The 25,380-nt window shown below is 45.3% G+C and overlaps 1 protein-coding gene and 1 pseudogene across 1 annotated transcript in view; one reads left to right on the forward strand and one right to left on the reverse strand.

Moving 5' to 3' along the window:
* The window catches only part of tsg101a (tumor susceptibility 101a), a 109,652-nt gene that overhangs the window by 48,036 nt on the left and 36,236 nt on the right, over positions 1-25,380 (reverse strand). The window contains exons 3-6 of the mRNA XM_072518996.1: positions 19,418-19,483; positions 18,257-18,420; positions 16,292-16,418; positions 3,681-3,744 (exon numbers count right to left, since the gene is read on the reverse strand). Coding sequence (XP_072375097.1) covers positions 3,681-3,744; positions 16,292-16,418; positions 18,257-18,420; positions 19,418-19,483 — 421 coding nt within the window. The remainder of the gene's footprint in view (positions 1-3,680; positions 3,745-16,291; positions 16,419-18,256; positions 18,421-19,417; positions 19,484-25,380) is intronic.
* Positions 3,966-4,186, forward strand: LOC140384978 (U2 spliceosomal RNA; annotated as a pseudogene).

A 25,380-nucleotide genomic window follows, 5' to 3' on the forward strand; every position in this document is an offset into this window, starting at 1 on the left:
AGGACAAGACTAAAGGCTCCGTATCTGAATACACAGTAGTAGTCATTGCCCATGAAAAGGTGGTGGTAAGCTGCCCTTCTTGAACCACAGCAGTCCATGTGGTGTAGGTACATCCACAGTGCTGTTAGAGAGGGAATTCCAGGATTTTGACCCAGCAACAGTGAAGGAATGATGATATATTTCAAAGACTGGATGGTGAATGGCTTGGAATGGAACGTCCAGGTGTCGTGTTCTGATAAAGCTGCTGCCCTTGTCCTTCTAGATGGTAGTGGTCATGGGTTTGGAAGGTGCTGCCTGACGAAATTTGGTGACTTCCTACAGTGCATCTTATGTATGGTACACACAGCTGCTACTGTAATTCGCTGGTGGAGGGTGTGCATGTTTGAGGATGGGGTGCCAATCATACTTCTTGAGTATTGCTGGAGCTGCACTCATCCAGGTAAGTGGAGAGTACGCCATCACATTCCTGACTTTGTAGATAATGGGCAGTTTTTGGAGAGTCAGTTTCTGGTCAATAGTAACCCCCAGGATGTTGATAATGGGGGATTCAGCTATGGTAATGTCATTGGATGTCAAGGGAAAATGGTTAAATTCTCTCTTGTTGGAGATGGTTAATGTCTGGCACTTGTGTTAAGTGAATGTTACTTGCCAGTTGTCAGTCCAAGCCTGGATATTGTCCAGATCTTGCTGCATTTGGACATGGTTTCAATTAATGATGGTATCAATCAATGATGGTATCAGCACATTAGAGACAGATGATCCAAGTTCAGGAAATCAGGATATACAAATGGATTGGGTAGAGATAAGAAATGATAAAGACTAGAATCTATTGTGGGAGTGGTGTACAGGCATCCAAACAGTAATCATACAGTAGGATGGGGTATAAAGGAAGAATCATAGAATCACTGCAGTGCAGAAGGAGGCCATTCGGCCCATCGAGTCTGCTTTGACCCTCCAAAAGAGCACCCTACCTAGGCCCACCCCTTCTCCATTACCCCACCTAACCTTTTGAACACCAAGGGGCAATTTAGCATGGCCAATCCACCTAACCTGCACATCTTTGGGCTGTGGGAGGAAACCCATGCAGACATGGGGAGAATGTGCAAACTCCGCACAGACAGTCACCCAATGCCGGAATTGAACCCGGGTCCCTAGCGATTTAAGGCAGCAGTGCTAATCACTGTGCCGCCGTGCCGGAATAATAGGAGCTTGTCACAAAGGTATGATGAAAATCATGGGAGATTTAAATATGCAGACAAGACTGGGAAAATCATACAGATGGGCAAAGATAGCCTCGATGAGGAAATCATAGAATGCTCTCAGGATAGTTTCTGAGAACAGCACATTTTGCCACCAACCGAGAGCATACTAGACCTGGTATTGTGCAACAATTACCTCAAAGTGAAGGTACCCTGAGGTAGCAGCAATCACAATGTAATTGAATTTTACATTCAGTTTGAGGGAGAGTAGAGTGGGTCCAAGAATTTCAAATTTAAAAAGTGCAATTATGGTGGCATGAAAGCAGAGCTAGTTATAGTGAACTCGCAAATTAGATTAATAGATCCAGTGGTGAACGATGAAGGAGATATTTGAACAGAATAGATACATTCCAATGAGAAAGAAAAATTCCGCAGGCAGCATGGTGGCGCAGTGAATTAGCCCTGCTGCCTAGCGGCGCCGAGGTCACAGGTTCGATTCTGGCTCTGGGTCACTGTCCGTGTGGAGTTTGCACATTCTCCCCATGTTTGCGCGGGTTTCGCCCCCACAACCCAAAGATGTGCAGGGTAGGTGGATTGGCCACGTTAAATTGCCCCATAATTAGAAAAAATGAATTGGGTACTCTAAATTTATAAACAAAAAAGAGAAAGAAAAATTCTGAGGAGAGCTCTTACCATCTGTGGTTAACTAGTATCAAACTTAAAAAAGAAAAAACGTATAATTGTGCATAGATTGGCAGCAGGTCAGAAGATTGGATAGAATATAAAAAACTGAAAGATTGATAAGGAGGGAAAAATTAGAGCATGGAAGAAAACCAGCTATAAATATAAAGACAAATAGTAAGAGTTTCTACAGAAACTTAAAAAGGAAAAGTTCACAAAGTGAGCATTGACCCTTGAAAGTGAATCAAAATAAGGAGATAGCAGAGAAACCAAACCACTATTTTGCTTCAGTCTTTACGCGAGAGGATACAAGTGACATCCCAGAAATAGCTGTAAATCAGGAATTGGAAGATAGGGAGGAACTCAAGAAAGTTACCAGGGAAGGGGTATTGAGAAAATTGTTGGAGTTGAGAGCTGACAAATCCCTGGGTCCTGATGGATTTCATCCTAAGATCTTAAAAGAAAGGGCTAGTGAGATAGTTGATGCGTTGGATTAATTTTCCAAAATTCCCAAGATTCAGGAAAGATTCAATTAGATTGTAAAAAAGGGAATGTAACTCCTTTGTTTAAAAAGGGAGGGCGATAGAGAGCTGGAAGGTACATGCCAGTTTGCTTAACATCGATCATCGGGAATTGTTCGAAGTTATTATTATAAGACGTTATAGCAGGGCACTTGAAGGGTAGCACAGTGGTGCAGTTGTTAGCACTGCTGCCTCACGGTGCCGAGGACCTGGATTCGATGTCGGTCCCGGGTCACTGTCCGTGTGGAGTTTGCACATTCTCCCTGTGTCTGCGTGGGTCTCATCCCCACAACCCAAAAGATGTGAAGGGTAGGTGCTTTGGCCACACTAAATTACCCCTTTAAAAAACAATTTTAGAGTACCCAATTCATTTTTTTCCCTCAATTAAGGGGCAATTTAGCGTAGCCAATCCACCTGCACATCTTTGGACTATGGGTTGAAACCAGAGCACCCAGAAGAAACCCACGCAGAGATGGGGAGAAAGTACAAACTCCACACAGACAGCCACCCGAGATCGGAATTGAACCCGGGATCCTGGAGCTGTGAGGCAACAGTGCTAGCATTATTGAAGCACCTTCACCACACGGCTCACCACCACCTTCTCAAGAGCAATTAGGGTGGAGAGAAAAAATTGGCTTCACCAACAGAAAGCAGATTCCAGGACTGAATATATATGTTTTTTAATTGTACTGACTTTCCAAAGAGTACGTATGGTGCTGATGACACATTTTCAAAGAAAGAATCAGAGTTCCGACAGCAGAAATCAATGCTTCCATTATCAATACTGATTACGGAGAGTAGATCCCCCTTTCATGGCAGAAAATCCAGGCTTGTGGTGTCTCGAGAAAATATCTTCGGAGTAATCTGCACCTTCTTCCTGGTCTCTGACTTGGAGGCCTTGGATTCATTTCCACTGAGTCCAGTTCTAAAATACTATCTGCTGTTAAAATTATCCGAGAGGATCAGGCTGAATTATTTTAGAAACAAATATTGCCAGTGATTTACACCAGTTTATTAATTATCCTTACCCAAAATACAGGAAGCCTAGCCTTCATTGAAGGATCGACTACTGTACTTTTAATCTTGTTCAAACAGTACCATATATCTTTTACATCTACCCAAACAGGTAGAAGGTAACAATATTTAATGTGATACTCCATCAGTATTCTGTCTAAGAGTATCATTCAAGCTGGATTATATGTCCAAAAATAGAACACAAATAAATACATAGCTTTAAAATAAAAATCTGTGTTACAGCTCTGGTAAATTTAAATCATACCCAGCATTGGTGTGGCCAGATGGATATGGTGCAACTCCAGTTGGCATTCCAGGCATGTAGGAAGCTGGAAACAAGAAAGAAAAACGTAACAGAACATATTAATGGTATGTTAAAACAGCACATACAACAGTTTGCATATCAAACATTACCACAATAAGTCTTTCAATGGTTACTTTATCAAAAATGTCATGTGCTGTGCATATGTCACTGATACAATGTTCAGAACATGAGATGACACCAGTTTTCAACCTAGCATACAACTTGATCACATGTAAATACTATCATATCGCTTCTCGGCCTTTTGGCTAAGATCAAGTGTAATATCTGTTCGACCTTTTGGCTAAGAGCAGGAATACAGGAATATTTTCTTGTGGGGACCATGAATTGGATTCAATTTGAATTGGTTTTTGGAGCAGGCAAGGAGCTGGATTAGGGGTTCGCCCCTGTTCACACTCTGAGCCCTGGCTTTGTAACTCTGAAAAAGCAATTAAAAAAGTAAATACTATCATAGAATGGTTACGGTGCAGGAGGCCATTCAGCTGGTCACGCTGACCCTCTGCAAAAGTAACTCGGCTAAGCCCACTTCCCTGTCTGTTCCCCATAGCCCTGGAACTAACCTAATGGGAATTATTTGTCGATAATTTGTTTATTTTGGTCCAGCGTGAAATTCCTTTTGGGGGTGTTTTCTTTCCCATCATCTTTTTCAGTTTCCCCCCACATTGCACACTACATTATAGACTTCTATCACAATATATACGACAATGCCGAAGACACTTCTTTGAGTTCTACTTGCCTATGGGAAAGTGTTTAATCTCTGCAAATTGCCTTGTGTGCACGAAGATCGCAGCCACAAACATGCACCCTATTTCTCTTCAGCACACAGCATCAGACACACTTGACCTGGGCCACCAGAGGTACAAGTTCCACACTTACTCATCAGCAACCATGGCAACATAAGTGCTTCTAAACATTTGTGAAAAAGAACCAAAAACGTGTTCCCACGAGAAAGACGACAATAATCTACTTAAATAAAAGCAAACCAATTTGACTATTTTAATCCATTGATTAGTTTTCTGTATTTCTTTGTAGCATTTATTTTTAAAAGGCCCATGAGAAAATAGAGAATATAAACTGAAACTTTGCACAGTTTAAGCAAGTATACCATCTAGACTACACATTACTTTAGAAATTGACAAACTGTAGTGTGGTTGATATTTTTATTCTAGCAATCAAGAACAAACTGCTACCTCTAAACTAATGAGGATAAATATATGTTGCAAAATGACAGATCTGGCCAAAAAATAAAAATTCATTTGGTTAAAGTTTTTTTTAAAAATCTTGCTAGTGGGGACAAGCTCTACTGTTCTTTTCTTCACACCACTGATGTCACCATCTGTATACCATATGTACACTGGAAATGCTGCATATTGACAAGCATCATTGAATACTGCAGGCGGCCTTTTGGGGGCCTTTTTCCATTGGGGAATGTAGTAAGAATTGGGCAGGCTTTGCCCTGCTCCTTCACATGGACTTCTTGCAAGTGAGACAGCAATTCAGAGAGTATTATGTCTACATAAATTGGAGATAAAACAAATCATTTCAACCAGATCCTGAAACATAACATCTCTAAGAAAGGGACACTCAAAAATCACAGAATGGCCAGGACGGATCAAATATTCCCCAGAAATATTTGTTCATTGCATAGGTTAGGAAGTTATTTTTTTCAATTCATTTATGGGATGTGAGCGTCACTGGTAAGGCCAGCATTTATTGCCCATCTCTGAATTGTCCTCGAGAATTGGTGGTGAGCTGCATTCTTCAACTGCTGCAGGCTAAGTGCCTTGGGTACACCCATAATGCCATCAGGTAAGGAGTTCCAGAATTTTGACCCAGTGACGATGAAGGAATGGCAATATATTTTCCAAGTCAGGATCGGGTATGACTTGGAGAGAAACATAAGGAATAAGAGAAGCAATCCATATGACCTCATTTAATATGATCAGTGCAATCTGCCACCTCAATTCCACTTTCTCACCTGCATCAGATATATATAGAAACATACAAAGAAAATAGAAGCAGGAGAGAACCATTATGGCCTTCGAGCCTGTTCCACCATTCATTATGATCATGGCTGATCATCAAGCTCAACATCTTGATCCAGCCTTCCACCCTATACCCCTTGACCCGTTTAGCCCCAAGATCTATATTTAACTCCTTCTTGAAATTACACAACGTTTTGGCCTCAATTACTTTTTGTGGTAGTGAATTCTACAGATGCACCACTCTCTGGGTGAAGACATTTCTCCTCACTCAAGTCTTAAAAGGTTTACCCCTTACCTCAAACTATGACCCCCGAGTTCTGGACACCCCCACCATCAGGGACATTCTTTCTAATCTACCCTGTCTAATCCTGTTAGAATTTTATAAGTATCTATGAGATCATCTCTCACTCTTCGAAACTCCAATGAATATAATCCTAACCGACTTAGTCTCTCCTCATATGGCAGTCCCACCATCCCAGGAATCAGCCTGGTAAACCTATGCTGCACTCCCTCCATATGACAATAAGGACACCAATACGACACCAGATAAGGACACCAAAACTGCACATAATACTCCAGCAGTGGCCTCACCAATGCCCTATGTAATTGAAGTAAACATCCCTATTCCTGTACTCAAATCCTCTCGCTATGAAGGCCACCATACCATTTGCCTTCTTTACTGCCTGCTGTACCTGCGCACTTACTTTCAGCAATTGATGCACAAGGACACCAAGGTCTTGCGGAGTATCCACCTCTCAATTTACACTCATTCAAATAATAGTCTACCTTCCTATTTTTAATGTGGAGATGCCGGCGTTGGACTGGGGTGAGCACTGTAAGAAGTCTTACAACACCAGGTTAAAGTCCAACAGGTTTGTTTCGATGTCACTAGCTTTCGGAGCGCTGCTCCTTCCTCAAGTGAATGAAGAGGTATGTTCCAGAAACATATATATATATATATATATACATATATATATATATATATATATATATATATATATATATATTAATATTAGACAGATTCAAAGATGCCAGACAATGCTTGGAATACGAGCATTAGCAGGTGATTAAATCTTTACAGATCCAGAGATGGGGTAACCCCAGGTTAAAGGTGTGAATTGTGTCAAGCCAGGACAGTTGGTAGGATTTTGCAGGCCAGATGGTGGGGGGGTGAATGTAATGCGACATGAATCCCAGGTCCAGGTTGAGGCCGCACTCATGTGTGCGGAACTTGGCTATAAGTTTCTGCTCGGCAATTCTGCGTGGTCGCGCGTCCTGAAGGCCGCCTTGGAGAACGCTTACCCGGAGATCAGAGGCTGAATGCCCTTGACTGCTGAAGTGTTCCCCGACTGAAAGGGAACATTCCTGCCTGGTGATTGTCGCGCGATATCCGTTCATTGAATGGTGGGGCCTCATTGAATGAACGGACATTGCGCAACAATCACCAGGCAGGAATGTTCCCTTTCAGTCGGGGAACACTTCAGCAGTCAAGGGCATTCAGCCTCTGATCTCCGGGTAAGCGTTCTCCAAGGCGGCCTTCAGGACGCTCAACAACGCAGAATCGCCGAGCAGAAACTTATAGCCAAGTTCCGCACACGAGTGCGGTCTCAACCGGGACCTAGGATTCATGTTGCATTACATTCATCCCCCACCATCGGCCTGCGAAATCCTACCAACTGTCCTGGCTTGACACAATTCACATCTCTTTAACCTAGGGTTACCCCATCTCTGGATCTGTAAAGATTTAAATCACCTGCTAATGCTCGTATTCCAAGCATTGTCTGGCATCTTTGAATCTGTCTATGTATACGTTCCTATTTTTAAAGAGTGCATGAATCGCTGAAAGTAAGTGCGCAGGTACAGCGGGCAGTAAAGACGGCAAATTGTATGTTGGCCTTCATAGCGAGAGAATGAGAGTATAGGAATAGGGATGTTTTACTGCAATTGTATAGGGCATTAGTGAAGCCACACCTAGAGTATTGTGTGCAGTTTTGGTGTCCTTATCTGAGGAAACATGTTTTTGCTATGAAGGGTTAGCAACAAAGGTTTACCAGGCTGATTCCTGGGATGGTGGGATTGTCATATGCGGAGAGATTAGGACTATATTCATTGGAGTTTAAAAGCGGGAGAAGGTATCTCATCGAAACTTACAAAATTCGAACAGGATTAGACTGGGTAGATTCAGAAAGAATGTCCCCAATGGTGGGGGTGTCCAGAACTAGGGGTCATAGTTTGAGGATAAAGGGTAAACCTTTTATGACTGAGGTGAGGAGAAATTTCTTCACCCAGAGAGTGCTGAATCTGTGGAATTCGCTACCACAGAAAGTAGCTGAGGCCAAAACTTTGTGTAATTTCAAGAAGGAATTAGATATAGCTCTTGGGGCTAAAGGAATCAAGGGATATGGGGGGGGGGGGGGGGGGGGGGGAGGCAGGTTCAAGGTACTGAGCTTGATGATCAGCCACGATCATATGGATGACAGAGAATGCTCGAAGGGCCGAATGGCATCCTCCTGTTTCTATTTTTTGGTTCTTCTTTACGTTTAACTTGCAAATGAAACTCAGCCATATTTACGGACTATCTAACACAGTTGCCTGAGATGCCAATTCCTGTCTTTTAAGGAAATGCGAAATTACAACGAACGGCCTACATAACATTAATAAAGAATTTACAAGGGAAATTGGGAGACCTGAACAGCACAATCCATACACAGCAGAGAACAGGAAAAGGCAAAAGTTTCAGTTGACAAGAGACTTAATTTAGTTACAGAACTGTAGACTACCCATAAACTGTAGAAAGATACTGGGGAAGAAAGGTCATTAGAACAAATAAGCAATCAAGGAATCAGATCAGTAGCCTAGGCATGTCCTCACCGATACGCATCATCTATTGCTCCTCTGCATTCTTAGGCAACATTCAAACAGATTATATCATATTGTTTACAATCAGAGTTTAAAGAGGTGAGTAACCTTTGCTCATCCTCCGTCTTTTTACCTTATTCCTGTTTTGGTGTAACATGAATCTTATTCTCTAAATACATTACTCATTTTTAAAACTTATAGGATGGGGGAGCTGTGTTAAAAAGCCTCAAATAAAAAAGTAACAGAGGTCTTCATACCCCTGCAAAATTCAGGGCCAGAACGTTTTAAAAAATTATTCTTTCATGATATGTGGGTGTTATTAGCAAGGCAAGGATCAGTTGCTCATCCCTAACTGCCCTTAAACTGCTAGGCCGTTTCAGAGAACATTTAAGAATTAACAACATTGTTGTATGTCTGGAGTCACATGTCGGCAGACCACAGAAGGTTGGCAGATTCCCTTCCTTAAAGGATATAGTGGACCAGATGGAAAAACACAGAGCCCCAAAACATGACAGGTACATCAGAAATGAGAGATTTACCAGGAACAGTGGGGGCAACACGCTACAAAGCAAACCAAGATGTTGACACAACTCAATAGGAGTGCAGGACTACATTATATCATAACATTAATAAAGAATTTACAAGGGAAATTGGGAGACCTGAACAGCACAATCCATACACGGCAGAGAACAGGAAAAGGCAAAAGTTTCAGTTGACAAGAGACTTAATTTAGTTACAGAACTGTAGACTACCCATAAACTGTAGAAAGATACTGGGGAAGAAAGGTCATTAGAACAAATAAGCAATCAAGGAATCAGATCAGTAGCCTAGGCATGTCCTCACCGATATGCACCATCTATTGCTCCTCTGCATTCTTAGGCAACATTCAAACAGATTACATCATATTGTTTACAATCAGAGTTTAAAAAAAAATATTTTTATTCTCCTTTTCCACACTTTCATCCAAATTTACATTCACCAACGAACAAACAATGGTAACAAATACAATGTCAATCCCCTGGTCAACAATCCTTTCCTCCCACCAACTCACAAACAGCCCTCAACATTTTAAATACAAACATCAAAGAAAAGGATTCAGGAATCCACCATTTGTTTCTGATTTTCGTTTTTCAGCCTTGTCCTGTGTCTGTTTTTAGGTTCAATTTTAGAGTTCTGCTCTGGGTTCTGAAGAAGGCGATGTGTTTCACAGATGAACTTCTCTCCCAAGGAAATTATGAATAAATCTGTAAGCCACCGAGTGACAACTTTAGTAAGTGACGGGCAGCACGGTGGCGCAGTGGTTAACACTGCGGCCTCACGGTGTCAAGGACTCAGGTTCGATCCTGGATCCCTGTCCATGTGGAGTTTGCACATTCTCCCCATGTCTGCATGGGTCTCACCCCCACTACCCAAAGGTGTGCAGGGCAGGTGGATTGGCCATGCTAAATTATCCTTAATTGGAATTTAAAAAAAAAACTTTATTAAGTGACATTTGACCTGCATGTGTGGATTTTGCATAACAGAAATTTTAGAATTTCTGTAAAGTAAGTTCAAAGACCTTTTTTATTTTTATGAAAAAACTGTTTAACTGTTGATTGAAAAAAGCTGTTTTTTTTTCCTTGGATGTTAATGGTATAATTCTGTGTTTAAATAAAGTTAGTTTTAATATAAAAGATCCCTAGTTGTCAGTGGAATCACTCCTTGAGCAAAGTATCCTTTCCTCACAGTTTGCAAATTGAAAAATTGTTGGGGTCTCATCCAGTATCCCAATCTAAATTGGGGTCTGATCCAGGTTTCGTAACACAGGAAACAGCAACGAATAATAATAATGTTTATCATTGTCACAAGTTAATGTTACATTAACATTGCAATGAAGTAACTGTGAAAACTGATAATGCATCACAGCAGGAAGCTGTGCAACAGTAAGGTTTCATGAGGATTTTTTTGCAGAGGTTTTCTTGTGATGGCAGGAAACACTGCTGAATCAGTGTAAATTGGAGGCTGAAGATTTCCTGTGGAAATTCTAGTTTTTTTTAAATGCAGATTTTTCCAGCACTCCGTCTTTCCTGGCATGTCTCCATATAACAACTTGATAAGAAAAGGTATAATGTGAACCAGAATTAAAGATTATCAGCAGTTTACAGCAGTGTAATAAAACAGAAAAGTTCTCCAAGGACGACATGTGCAATCTGAGACATGTAAAGATAATGTGTAATTCATACAGATCAAAAAGGCACGGGTTTAATATCTTTAAAAAAAAAAAAAAATTTAGAATACCCAATTCATTTTTCTAATTAAGGGGCAATTTAGCGTGGCCAATCCACCTACCCTGCACATCTTTGGGTTGTGGGGGCGAAACCCACGCAAACACGGGGAGAATATGCAAACTCCACACGGACAGTGACCCAGAGCCGGGATCGAACCTGGGGCCCTCGGCACCGTGAGGCAGCAGGGCTAACCCACTGCGCCACCATGCTGCCCTACGGGTTTAATATCTTGATATTAAGTCAGCCAAAGCAAAGTTTGAATCCCTGTAATTGGTTTTCGATTCTGGTAGCAGGACTGAACCGGTTCTTATCAAAGTCATGAATGGCATCCTGCGCGACTGTGACAAAGGTAAACTATCCCTCCTCACCCTTCTTGATCTGTCTACAGCCTTTAAACAGTTTTGGCCACACTATTCTTCTCACTGCCTTTCCAATGTCATCAAGCTGCGTGGGGCTGCTCTCACCCAGTTCCAATCTTACCTGTCACCAGGTATCATATTCAATAGCTTATCATCCTATTCCTGCATAGCTAACTATCGTTTCCCCTACATATGGTCTCCTTCCACATCTCATTTATGTGCTGCCCCTCAGCAACATTATCCGAAAACATACCCTCAGTTTTCACACATATGCTAAAGAGACCCAGCTCTACCCAATCACCATTTATCTTGTCTCCTCCACGGTTGCTAATTTATCAGACTGGATGAGCAGAAATTTCCTCCAACTAAATATCAGGAAGACCAAAGCCATTGTTTTCAATCCCAGCTGGAAATTCTGTCCCCTAGCAACTGATTCTACCCCCTCTCCCTGACAACTGTCTGAAGCCGAGCCAGACTGTTTGCTACCTTGGTGTCATATATGACCCGGAGATGATCTTTCGATCATACATCCATGTCCTTAACACAGATTGCTTACTTCCATCTCAGTAACACAGCCCGAGTCCATCCTCACCTTAGCTCATCGGCTGATAAAACCTTTAATCATGTCTTTGCTGCAGACTTCACTACAAGTATTCCCCCATTTAAAGCACATTTCATTGTAGCATGGTTGGGAAATTAGGGATAGCAATGCCGCCATTTTCATTTTTGTATGGTTACCGAACATGCTCAGAGTTTTAAAAAACAAGCTGTCGTTTTGCCACCCCCCTGATTTTCCCATTCCCTTCACTTCCAAACATTCCTGCTTGCCCCTTTGCACCTGACTCCCCCACTCGCTGATCCTTCTGCTCCCTCATATCCGCTCGCGCCACCTCATATTCCCTCCCTCTTGCCACAAGAATAGGTGACAAAGTGAAGCATTGAGCAGGAAGATTGATGAGCCAGAAGGGTCGGGAAGGGAAGCAGCAAGTCTGGAGAGGTAACGGGCCAGAAGAGATGATGAGCTGGGAGAAACAGGATGTTCGGAAAGAGAAATGACTAGTCAGGAGAAAGGGCAAGGTGGCGAGTCAGAATAGTCGGGAGGGAAGCGATGCACGGGAGAGGCGGCGAATCCAAAGGTTTGGACAGGGAAATAATGCACGGGAGAGGCAGAGAATCCAGAGGTTTGGACAGGGAAATAATGCACGGGAGAGGCAGAGAATCCAGAGGGTCAGGCAGGGAAATAATGCACAGGAGAGGCAGAGAGTCGGGAGGTTTGGGCAGGGAAATAATGCACGGGAGATGCGGAGTGTCCGGAGGGTTGGGCAGGGAAATAATGCACGGGAGAGGCGGACAGACCAGAGGTCGGGCAGGGAAATAAAGCACTGGAGAGGCAGAGTGTCTGGAGGGTCGGGCAGGGAAATAATGCACGGGAGAGGCGGAGAGACCGGAGGTCGGGCTGGGAAATAAAGCACTGGAGAAAGCACTGGAGAGGCAGAGTGTCCGGAGGGTTGGGCAGGGAAATAATGCACGGGAGAGGCGGAGAGACCGGAGGGTTGGGCAGGGAAATAATGCACGGGAGAGGCGGAGAGACCGGAGGGTCGGGCAGGGAAATAATGGACGGGGGAGGTGGAGAGTCTGGAGGGTCGGGCAGGGAAACAATGCACAGGAGAGGCGGTGAGTCGGGCGGATAATAATGCACGGGAGAGGAGGAGTGTCCGGACGGTGGGGAGGGAAACAATGGACGGGGAAGGCGGAGAGTCCGGAGGGTCGGGTAGGGAAACAATGATCTGGAGAGGCAGAGAGTCCAGAGGGTCGGGCAGGGAAATAATGCACAGGAGAGGCGGAGTGTCCAGAGGGTTGGGCAGGAAAATAATGGACAGGAGAGGCGGTACGTCCGGGGGTTGGGCAGGGAAATAATGGACGGGAGAGGCGAAGAGTCCGGAGGGTCGGGAATGTATGTTGCCTCCTTGGTGCTCGGGGCGGCTACAGGGCATTCTGGTGGGGGAGGGTGAACAGCCAGTGGCCATGGTACACATTGGTACAGATGACATAGGTAAAAAAAAAAAATTGATGAAGTCCTAAAAGCAGAATATAATGAATTAGGAATTAAGTTGAAAAGTACGACCGCAAAAGGTAGTGATCACAGGAGCAGAGCCATGGGCTTGTCACAGCAGAATTAATAGGATATATCAGATGAATACGTGGCTGAGGACAAGGTCTGAAGTGGAAGGTTTCAGATTCCTGAGGCATTGGGATCGGATCTGGGGGAGGTGAGACTAGTATAAACTGGAAAGGTTACACCTGGGCAGGAGCGCAACTGATGTCCAACGGGAAGTATTTGCGAGAATGGCTGGGGAGGGTTTAAACTAAAAAGGCAGGACGATAACAACCTATGCAAAGAGGGGGAAATACGGACAAGAACAAAAGACAGAAAGGGGAATAAGAAAAATGATAATCAGAGAAATCAAGGCTCAGAATCAAATAGGGCTATAGTGGTAAATAATGGGAACGGGACAAAGAATGTTAAAAAGACAAGCCCGAAGGCTCTGTGCCTTAATGCACAGAGCATTCGCAATAAAGTGGATGAATTAATCGTGCAAATAAATGTAAACGGGTATGATATGGTCAGGATTATGGAGACATGGCTGCAGAGTGTCCAGGGATGGGAACTGAACGGCCAAGAGCATTCAGTATTTAGGAAGGACAGACAAAAAGGAAAAGACACTGGGTTTGCATTGGTGGTTAAAGAGAAAATTAGCGCGATAGTGACGAAGGCACAACAGCTCCCAAGATGTGGAATCTGTATGGGTAGAGCTGAGAAATGCTAAGGGGCAAAAAACATTAGTGGGCCTTGTATAAGGACCCCACAAACTGTAAAGGGGATGTTGGGAATGGCATTATACAGGAAGTTAGAGATGCATGCGATAAAGGAATTTCTGTAATTATGGGTGACTTTAATCTGCATATAGATTGGACAAATCAAATTAGCAACAGTACCGTAGAGGAATTATTCCTGGAGCATAGACAGGGTAGTTTCTGGACCAATACGTTGAGGAAGCAGCTAAAGAACAGACCATCCCACCCAGGGTATTGTGTAATGAGAAAGGAATAATTGGCAAGCGAGCTGTCCGAGGCCCCTTGGGGATGAGCGACTATAATATGACAGAATTCTTCATCAACATGGAGAGGGACATACTTGATTCTGATACTAGGGTCCTGAATCAAAATAAAGGAAACTAGGATGGTATGAGGCGCGAGTTGGCTATGAAGGATTGAGAAACGTTACTTAAAAGGGGATGATGGTGGATAGGCAATGGCAAATATTTAAAGAGTGCATAGGTGAACTGCAACAATTGTTCTTTCCTGTCTGGCGCAAAAATAAAACAGGAAAGGTGTTCAAACCATGGCTTGCAGGAAATTAGAGATAACATTAGATCCATGGAAGAGGCATACAAATTGGCCAGAAAAAACTGCAGACCTGAGCATTGGGAGCAGTTTAGATGCCTAAAGTGGGGAAAATGCTAGATTCCATTATAAAAGATTTAATAGCAGAACATTTGGGGAAGTGGTAAGATTGGTCAGGATTTACGAAAGGGAAATCATGCTTGAAAAATTGTCTGGAATTCGTCAAGGATATAACTTGTAGAGTTGATGAGGTGGGAGCCAGTGGATGTGGTTTATTTGGACTTACAGAAAGCTTTCGACAAAATCCCACATAAAAGATTAAAGTGTAAATTTAAAGCGCAAGGGTTTGAGTGTAGTATATTGAGATGGATAGAAAACTTGTTGGCAGTCAGGAAACAAAGAGTAGGAATAAACTGGTCTTTTTCCAAATGGCACGCAGTGGCTAGTAGGGATCAGTGCTAGGACTCCAGCTATTTACATATATTAATGATTTAGATGAGGGAACTAAATGTAATGTCGCCAAATTTGCACATGCCACAAAGCTGGGTGAGAGGGTGAGCTGTGAGGAAGATGCAAAGATGCTTCAGCGTGATTTGGAAAAGTTGAGTGAGTGGGCAGATGCAGTATAATGTGGATAAATGTGAGGTTACCCACTTTTGTAGCAAAAACAGGAAGGCAGACTTTTATCTGAATGGCCATAGATTGAGAGAGGGAAAAGTGCAATGAGACCTGGGTGTCCTTGTGCACCAGTTGCTGAAAAAAAGCATGAAGGTGCAGCAGGCGGTAAAGAAAGCAAATGGTATGTTGGCCAAATAACAAGAGGATTTAGAGTACAGGAGCAGGGATATCTTGCTGTAATTATACAGGACCTTGGTGAGACCACACCTGGGATATTGTGTCCAGCCTTGGTCTCCTCATCTGAGCAAGAATGTTTTTGCTAAAGCAGAAGTGCAGCTAAGGTTTAGCAGACTGCTTCCTGGGATAGCGGGACTGATGTACGAGGAGAGAATTAATTGGTTAGGATTATAGTGGCTGGACTTTAGAGGAATGAGGAGGGATCTCAGAGAAACCTAAAAATTCTAACAGGACTAGATAGATGCAGGAAGGGTGTTCCCAATGGTACAGGAGTTCAGAATCAGGAGTCACAATCTCCAAGTATACAGGATAAATCATTTAAGACAGAGGTGAGGAGACATTTCTTCATCCAGACAGTGGTGAGCCTGTGGAATTAGCTATTACAGAAAGCAATTGAGGTCAATACATTGTATGTTTTCAAGAGGGAGTCGGATATAGTTCTTGCGGGTAAAGGGATCAAAGGCTATGGGGAAATCGGGTACAGGTTACTGAGTTGGATGATCAGCCATGATCATAATGAATAACGGAGCAGGCTCAAAGAGCAAAATGGCCTCCTCCTGCTCATATTTTCTATGCATGCTTCTGTGTCAAATGGCCTGTTTACACTTACTGCCTCGGGTGTACATCAACAATTCTGTCACTGTTTCGGAGGAAAACCGTTGAACCGCATGCGGCTCAACGCAACAGATTGGGGAAGAAAATGAAGCAAAAAAATGGGATGAAGCTATCAAGAGCCAGTCTTAAGTGTTCATGGTTTCAGCAGGACAAAGGTTAAGTTAATCGCCTTGTTTGAATCACACTGCCTTTCTCAGAAAGCTACTTACTGGTTGGAGGTCCTGTGGCTTGGTAAGGTGGATACTGCGGAGGTACAGCTGGTCTTGAAAAAACTGGAGGCTCCTCCCCAAACATGACAATCATCACTTGAATCAGGCCATACAGTTCAGAATGTGGCTGAAAGAAAGAAAATGCACCGAAATACCAGTGTGAGCTGTATTTCCACATGAAAGTAGGAACAGAGGATTTCACTACGATTTGGATCATTTATACAAATATGATAATTTGTAACCAGTGAAGGTTGGACTCTGAGGATAGAGGATTGTGTCCCGAGGGTGGTCCATGAGGACCACACTGGGTTTGTGAAGGGGAGACAGCTGAATACGAATATACGGAGGCTGCTAGGGGTAATGATGATGCCCCCACCAGAGAGGGAAGCGGAGGTAGTGGTGGCGATGGATGCCGAGAAAGCATTTGATAGAGTGGAGTGGGATTATCTGTGGGAGGTGCTGAGGAGATTTGGTTTTGGAGATGAGTATGTTGGATGGGTGCAGCTGTTGTATAGGGCCCCAGTGGCGAGTGTGGTCACGAATGGACGGGGATCTGCATACTTTCGGCTCCATAGAGGGACAAGGCAGGGATGCCCTCTGTCCCCATTATTGTTTACACTGGCGATTGAGCCCCTGGCAATAGCATTGAGGGGTTCCAAGAAGTGGAGGGGAGTACTTAGAGGAGGAGAAGAACACCGGGTATCCCTGTATGCGGATGATTTGTTGTTATATGTAGTGGACCCGGCGGAGGGGATGCCAGAGATAATGCGGACACTTCGGGAGTTTGGAGAATTCTCAGGATATAAACTGAACATGGGGAAAAGTGAGTTGTTTGTGGTGCATCCAGGGGAGCAGAGCAGAGAAATAGAGGACTTTCCGCTGAGGAAGGTAACAAGGGACTTTCGTTACTTGGGGATCCAGATAGCCAAGAATTGGGGTACATTGCATAGGTTAAATTTAACGCGATTGGTGGAACAAATGGAGGAGGACTTCAAGAGATGGGACATGGTATCCCTGTCACTGGCAGGGAGGGTGCAGGCGGTTAAAATGGTAGTCCTCCCGAGATTCCAGTTTGTGTTTCAGTGCCTCCCGGTGGTGATCACGAAGGCTTTTTTCAAAAGGATCGAAAAGAGTATCATGAGTTTTGTGTGGGCCGGGAAGACCCCGAGAGTGAGGAAGAGATTCTTTTATACAAATATGATAATTGAAAGGAATTCTAAAAAATGGGAACTGCTCATCAACAAAGTGCAACATAGCATAAAAGGAATGAAAAACATTTAATAACTCAGGAAGGAATTGAAAATAATCATGTTCAATGTCTTGTGTCTTGTAGCCAGAACAATGAATAGACATTAACTGAGGTTATTCTGAGACCACAATATTCAGACAGTCATGTTGTAGAATGGAGACCAGAACAGTACCCTTCAACCGAAAGACAAGAAGAAAATAAATGGCAGCAATGGTGACGACAGATATTAAGCAAGCCACAAAGTTGCCAATTTTTAAAAATTGGTTCGTCAATTGGAGAACAGGCAAAAAGTCTGAGACTGCTTCTCCTTCGTCCTTCGAAGCTGTGAGTTCCCAATTGAAAGTAGCAGAGTACAGAATCACAGAATTGTCATCATGCAGGAAGAGTCCATTCAGCCCATCGTGCCTGCACTAGCTTGCTGAATGATCAATTCATCTAGTGTCATTCCCCTGCCTTCTCCCTGAACATGTTTTCTCTTCAGATAACAATCCAATTCCCTTTTGAATGCTTGGACCTGCCTCCACCACAGCTTCTAGAGGTGTTGGTCAGCTCTCAACCTTCACCCCACCTCAAAGCTCATATTGTCAGTATCTACTGCTCGCTGGGGACAGTGGCTGCCATATATCCAACTCTTCCCAAATATACGGCAGCCAGTATTTGCCTGGAAAATGGAGTTACATAGGACTGTCATGTTTAAAACGACATGGGATACTCACATGTTTCCACTCATGCAGGTAGGGGAGGTAAATCTTCCCATTCGCATCCACATGTTTTCCTGTTTTAATCATCATGGTGCTGGTGGGTTTTACAAAGCAGATGGGAGGGTTATAAGGATAGGTGTCCAATAACCAGAGGCACACAGGGATATTGTACATATTTCCTGTGAAGAAAAGGAAGAAAAAGAGCTTGAGACAAAAGCCTCACAGCTTGCAAAAATAAAGACAGCTCATTTAGGAATGAATAAATTTAGGTGGTGGGGTACTGTTAATTTCAAGTCCTCCTGCATTTTGTAGTTTAAAAAAAAATTAATTAAGGCAAGAATCAAATTTAATAATAATAATAATCTTTATTGGTGTCACAAGCAGGCTAACATTAACACTGCAATGACGTTACTGTGAAAATTCACTGCACGCCACACTACAGCACCTGTTCGGGTACACGGAGGGAGACTTCCGAATGTCCAATTCACCCAACAAGCACGTCTTTTGGGACCACTCCCACACACTTTCTTATCACTCCTAAGAACTGGCATACTGATGTACTAGATAGGCAATGTCACTGATGATCAGTGAAGGTTGGACTCGGAGCCTATTTACCCCCCTTTATACACCACCACCCTGACCACAGGGACACATACAGAATTCCTCTTCAGTAATATAATTCAAGCAGCCTACTGATGATTTCTTGGTGTTGTCAAATTATATCTTTAAAAATTCAATCAATATAAAATGGATTAATCCCCCATGATTTCAGTTCCTATTTTATTGTAATGCATGTACTTCTGCTTTAGCAACAATATGGCAAAAAATATTGAGAAGATGGCAATGATCAAAAAATAGTTGACAACAGAAATATTTACAAGGCCATTTGACATGCAGCCTTTTTTGGAGGGGAGATGGGAGCGCTTTTCTTCTTTAAATTGCTAGACATGTTTTACACACTCAAGATCTCACCCAGTCTCCTGGCTGCTCCGAGATATTCTCAAAGCCTTCATGAATAACATCTCTCAAACAAAGCTTGCCTCACTTGTCTCACATGCGTTATCTGCAACCACCCACCCTTTTTGCACTGTGCCAATCCCAGCACCCTATATTACAACTGCCCTGCAAACTGCTCCCTGCATACAATTTGGGGCTTTTTCATCATTCCGTCCTTACCTCTGTAGCTGACTGGGATAGTCCCGGTGAGACTCATCAGCTCCTGAGATGAACCATTGTTAAACACTATAATCAGACAGAAAATAAATCAAGTTACACGCAATCATAAAGATCATAAAAACCACAAATATCAATGATAAAAAGGTTTAGCTTCACCAATATCTAGGAGGTTAAATGCGCCACCTGGTGCAGCACCTTGGAACATCAAGATTCTGCAACTGGTTCAGGACTCCTGGCGTTGGTGGTTATATAAGAGAGCTGAAAAGGGCTTCCGGGTGCGGCGATGACCAGCTGAGTCGCACGTTTCGGCGGCTCCCGGTGGAACGGACTTTTGGGCTCTTAATAAGAGCCCCAACGGCTAAAAGTACTGTGCGGTGAACCAGAAGGGAATCCCCCCTGGATACGGATGAAAAAAGGAGAGGAAGGTGGCCGGATTGCGGTGGATCCTTTAGAGCAGCGGCAAGGAAGGCAAGCAAAAACCAAGATGGCGTCAGAAGGTGGCAGTTTAATATGGGGCCCTGAACAACAAGAGTTCTTGAAACGCTGCGTGGAAGAACTCAAAAAGGAAATGAAGAAGGAGCTGTTAGCCCCAATATTACAGGCGATCGAAGGGCTAAAGGAGGAGCAAAAGACCCAGGAGCGGGAGCTTCAGGTCGTGAAGGCAAAGGCTGCCGAGAATGAGGACGACATACAGAGCCTGGTGGTGAAGATGGAGATGCACGAGGCACACCAGAAACGATGTGTGGAAAGGCTGGAGGCGCTGGAGAACAACGCGAGGAGGAACAACCTAAGGATTCTTGGTCTTCCTGAAGGTGCGGAGGGAGCGGACGTCGGGGCATATGTGAGCATGATGCTGCACTCGTTAATGGGAGCGGAGGCCCCGGCGGGTCCGCTGGAGGTGGAGGGAGCATACCGAGTGATGGCGCGAGGACCGAGAGCAGGAGAAATTCCTAGAGCCATAGTGGTGAGATTCCTCCGTTTTAAGGATAGAGAGATGGTCCTTAGATGGGCAAAGAAAACTCGGAGCAGTAAGTGGGAGAACGCGGTGATCCGCGTATACCAAGACTGGAGTGCGGAGGTGGCGAGAAGGAGGGCGAGCTTTAATCGGGTCAAGGCGGTGCTTCACAAAAAGATAAAATTCGGAATGCTGCAACCGGCAAGACTGTGGGTCACATATCAAGGGAGGCACCACTACTTTGAGACGGCGGATGAGGCGTGGACTTTTATCGTGGAAGAAAAATTGGAATGAGCGGGTTATTAAAAAAAGAACGTTTGAAACAAAGTGGTGGGGCGAGTATGGGGGGCGAAGAGGGGGGAAAAGAGGAGTTTTATGTTATTAATCCTGCGATGTGGTAACTTTTCTCTCTTCCACAGGAGGTGGTGGGGGAGGAAAGGAGGTGGAGGAGATGGGGCGTTGGCCATTGGGGGCGGGGCCAAGCGCGGGCTCGGTTCCCGCGCTATGATAATCATGGCGGGAATAGGGAAGCAGGAAGGAGGGGGCGTCGCACGGTGCGAGCCGAGGTCACGGGGGGAAGCCGAGGTCGGCCAGAGTTTGCTGACTTCTGGGAGCAACATGGGGGGGTGTAACTACGCTAGTGGGGGATCTAGCGGGGGGGGTGGGAGGGGGGAATTATTGGGCTGCTGCTGCTGGGGAGAGGGGTGAGCTGGCATGGGGTGGGATGGGCGGGGGGGACACAGCTTTGTGGGAACCGGGTGAGGAGCTGGAAAAAGGGGATGGCTAATCGACAAGGGGGGGGGGGGTAAAAAGCCCCCCAACCCGGCTGATCACGTGGAACGTGAGAGGGCTGAACGGGCCGATAAAGAGGGCACGGGTACTCGCACACCTTAAGAAACTTAAGGCAGACGTGGTTATGTTACAGGAAACGCACTTGAAACTGATAGACCAGGTGAGACTACGCAAAGGTTGGGTGGGGCAGGTGTTCCATTCGGGGCTAGATGCGAAAAACAGGGGGGTGGCTATATTCTGGGGAAGCGGGTAATGTTTGAGGCAAAGACTATAGTGGCGGATAGCGGGGGCAGATACGTGATGGTGAGTGGCAAACTACAGGGGGAGACGGTGGTTTTGGTAAACGTATATGCCCCGAACTGGGATGATGCCAATTTTATGAGGCGTATGCTAGGACGCATCCCGGACCTAGAGGTGGGAAAGTTGGTAATGGGGGGAGATTTCAATACGGTGTTGGAACCAGGGCTGGACATTGAGGTCCAGGACTGGAAGGAGGCCGGCAGCAGCCAAGGTGCTTATAGATTTTATGGAGCAGATGGGAGGAGTAGACCCGTGGAGATTTAGCAGACCTAGGAGTAAGGAGTTTTCGTTTTTCTCCTATGTCCACAAAGTCTATTCGCGAATAGACTTTTTTTGTTTTGGGAAGGGCGTTGATCCCGAAGGTGAGGGGAACGGAGTATACGGCTATAGCCATTTCGGATCACGCTCCACATTGGGTGGACTTGGAGATAGGGGAGGAATCAGAAGGGCGCCCACCCTGGAGAATGGACATGGGATGAGGGGGTGTGTCTAAGGGTGAGGGGGTGCATTGAAAAGTACTTGGAACTCAATGATAATGGGGAGGTCCAGGTGGGAGTGGTCTGGGAGGCGCTGAAGGCAGTGGTTAGAGGGGAGCTGATATCAAAAAGGGCACATAAAGGAAAGCAGGAGAGTAGGGAACGGGAGCGGTTGCTGCAAGAACTTCTGAGGGTGGACAGGCAATATGCGGAGGCACCGGAGGAGGGACTGTACAGGGAAAGGCAAAGGCTACACGTAGAATTTGACTTGCTGACAACGGGTACTGCAGAGGCACAGTGGAGGAAGGCACAGGGTGTACAGTACGAATATGGGGAGAAGGCGAGCAGGTTGCTGGCCCACCAATTGAGGAAAAGGGGAGCAGCGAGAGAAATAGGGGGAGTGAGGGATGAGGAAGGAGAGATGGAGCGGGGAGCGGAGAGAGTGAATGGAGTGTTCAAGGCATTTTATAAAAAATTATACGAAGCTCAACCCCCGGATGGGAGGGAGAGAATGATGGGCTTTCTGGACCGGCTGGAATTTCCCAAGGTGGAGGAGCAGGAAAGGGTGGGACTGGGAGCACCGATTGAAATAGAGGAAGTAGTGAAAGGAATTAGGAGCATGCAGGCGGGGAAGGCTCCGGGACCGGATGGATTCCCAGTTGAATTTTACAGGAAATATGTGGACTTGCTCGCCCCGCTACTGATGAGGACCTTTAAATGGGGCAAAGGAAAGGGGACAGCTGCCCCCGACTATGTCTGAGGCAACGATATCGCTTCTCCTAAAGGAGGAAAAGGACCCGCTGCAATGCGGGTCCTATATAGACCTATTTCCCTCCTAAATGTAGACGCTAAGATTCTGGCCAAGGTAATGGCAATGAGGATAGAGGATTGTGTCCCGAGGGTGGTCCATGAGGACCAAACTGGGTTTGTGAAGGGGAGACAGCTGAATACGAACATACGGAGGCTGCTAGGGGTAATGATGATGCCCCCACCAGAGGGGGAAGCGGAGATAGTGGTGGCGATGGATGCCAAGAAAGCATTTGATAGAGTGGAGTGGGATTATCTGTGGGAGGTGCTGAGGAGATTTGGTTTTGGAGATGAGTATGTTGGATGGGTGCAGCTGTTGGAAAGGGCCCCAGTGGCGAGTGTGGTCACGAATGGACGGGGATCTGCATACTTTCGGCTCCATAGAGGGACAAGGCAGGGATGCCCTCTGTCCCCATTATTGTTTGCACTGGCGATTGAGCCCCTGGCAATAGCATTGAGGGGTTCCAAGAAGTGGAGGGGAGTACTTAGAGGAGGAGAAGAACACCGGGTATCCCTGTATGCGGATGATTTGTTGTTATATGTAGTGGACCCGGCGGAGGGGATGCCAGAGATAATGCGGACACTTCGGGAGTTTGGAGAATTCTCAGGATATAAACTGAACATGGGGAAAAGTGAGTTGTTTGTGGTGCATCCAGGGGAGCAGAGCAGAGAAATAGAGGACTTTCCGCTGAGGAAGGTAACAAGGGACTTTCGTTACTTGGGGATCCAGATAGCCAAGAATTGGGGTACATTGCATAGGTTAAATTTAACACGATTGGTGGAACAAATGGAGGAGGACTTCAAGAGATGGGACATGGTATCCCTGTTACTGGCAGGGAGGGTGCAGGCGGTTAAAATGGTAGTCCTCCCGAGATTCCTCTGTGTGTTTCAGTGCCTCCCGGTGGTGATCACGAAGGCTTTTTTCAAAAGGATCGAAAAGAGTATCATGAGTTTTGTGTGGGCCGGGAAGACCCAGAGAGTGAGGAAGGGATTCTTACAACGTAGTAGGTATAGGGGGGTGCCGGCACTACCGAGCCTAAGTGAGTACTACTGGGCTGCCAATATCTCAATGGTGAGTAAGTGGATGGGAGAAGATGAGGGAGCGGCGTGGAAGAGATTGGAGAGGGCGTCCTGTAGGGGGACTAGCCTACAAGCCATGGTGACGGCCCCATTGCCGTTCTCACCGAAGAAATACACCACAAGCCCGGTGGTGGTGGCGACTTTGAAAATTTGGGGACAGTGGAGACGGCATAGGGGAAAGACGGGAGCCTTGGTGGGGTCCCCGATAAGAAATAACCATAGGTTTGCCCCGGGGAGAATGGATGGGGGATTTGGAATATGGCAAAGAGCAGGAGTAACGCAACTGAAAGATCTGTTTGTGGATGGGAAGTTCGCAAGTCTGGGAGCGCTGACCGAGAAATATGGGTTGCCCCAAGGGAATGCATTCTGGTACATGCAACTGAGGGCTTTTGCGAGGCAACAGGTGAGGGAATTCCCGCAGCTCCCGACGCATGAGGTGCAGGACAGAGTGATCTCAAAGACATGGGTGGGGGACGGTAAGGTGTCAGATATATATAGGGAAATGAGGGACGAGGGGGAGATGGTAGATGAGCTGAAAGGGAAATGGGAAGAAGAGCTGGGGGAGGAGATTGAGGAGGGGCTGTGGGCGGATGCCCTAAGTAGGGTAAACACATCGTCCTCGTGTGCCAGGCTAAGCCTGATTCAATTTAAGGTGTTACACAGGGCGCATATGACCGGAGCACGGCTCAGTAAATTTTTGGGGGTAGAGGATAGGTGTGCGAGATGCTCGAGAAGCCCAGCGAATCACACCCACATGTTCTGGTCATGTCCGGCACTACAGGGGTTCTGGGTGGGGGTGACAAAGGTGCTTTCGAAAGTAGTGGGGGTCCAGGTCGAACCAAGCTGGGGGTTGGCTATATTTGGGGTTGCACAAGAGCCGGGAGTGCAGGAGGCGAGAGAGGCCGATGTTTTGGCCTTTGCGTCCCTAGTAGCCCGGCGCAGGATACTGTTGATGTGGAAGGAAGCCAAGCCCCCGGGTGTGGAAACCTGGATAAATGACATGGCAGGGTTTATAAAGCTGGAACGGATTAAGTTCGTCCTAAGGGGATCGGCTCAAGAGTTCACCAGGCGGTGGCAACCGTTCGTCGAATACCTCACAGAGAGATAGAGGGAATGGAAAAGAAGACAGCAGCAGCAGCCCAGGGGTGGTGGTGGGGGGGGGGGGGGGGAGAGAGAGAGGAGGAGGAGGAACCAGAAGGACTCTCAGGGTTGTTAATATATATGTATAATATGTATAGGTCGTTGCTATAAATAATTGTATATTGGACTGTTAAATCATATTTTTAGAGTGTTTCTCTGAGACAAGGCAGTTGCCATTTAGTTTTAGTTTTCGTTATATATTATTTATTCTTTTGTTTTTAAAACAGGTCATTGTTATTTACACTGTTATATTATTGTGTAAAGGATACACAATGTACTGTGATGGTTGACCTAAAATTTTCAATAAAATATTTTATTAAAAAAAAGAGAGCTGAAAAGGTTTTCACTCATGACTGCTGCCCAATGAGTCCTGCTTAAATTGGCACATCAAGCAAGCACTGGGGGTGGCACTA

This window comes from Scyliorhinus torazame, chromosome 10, assembly GCF_047496885.1.
Source record: "Scyliorhinus torazame isolate Kashiwa2021f chromosome 10, sScyTor2.1, whole genome shotgun sequence".
Classification (NCBI taxonomy): Eukaryota; Metazoa; Chordata; class Chondrichthyes; order Carcharhiniformes; family Scyliorhinidae; genus Scyliorhinus; species Scyliorhinus torazame.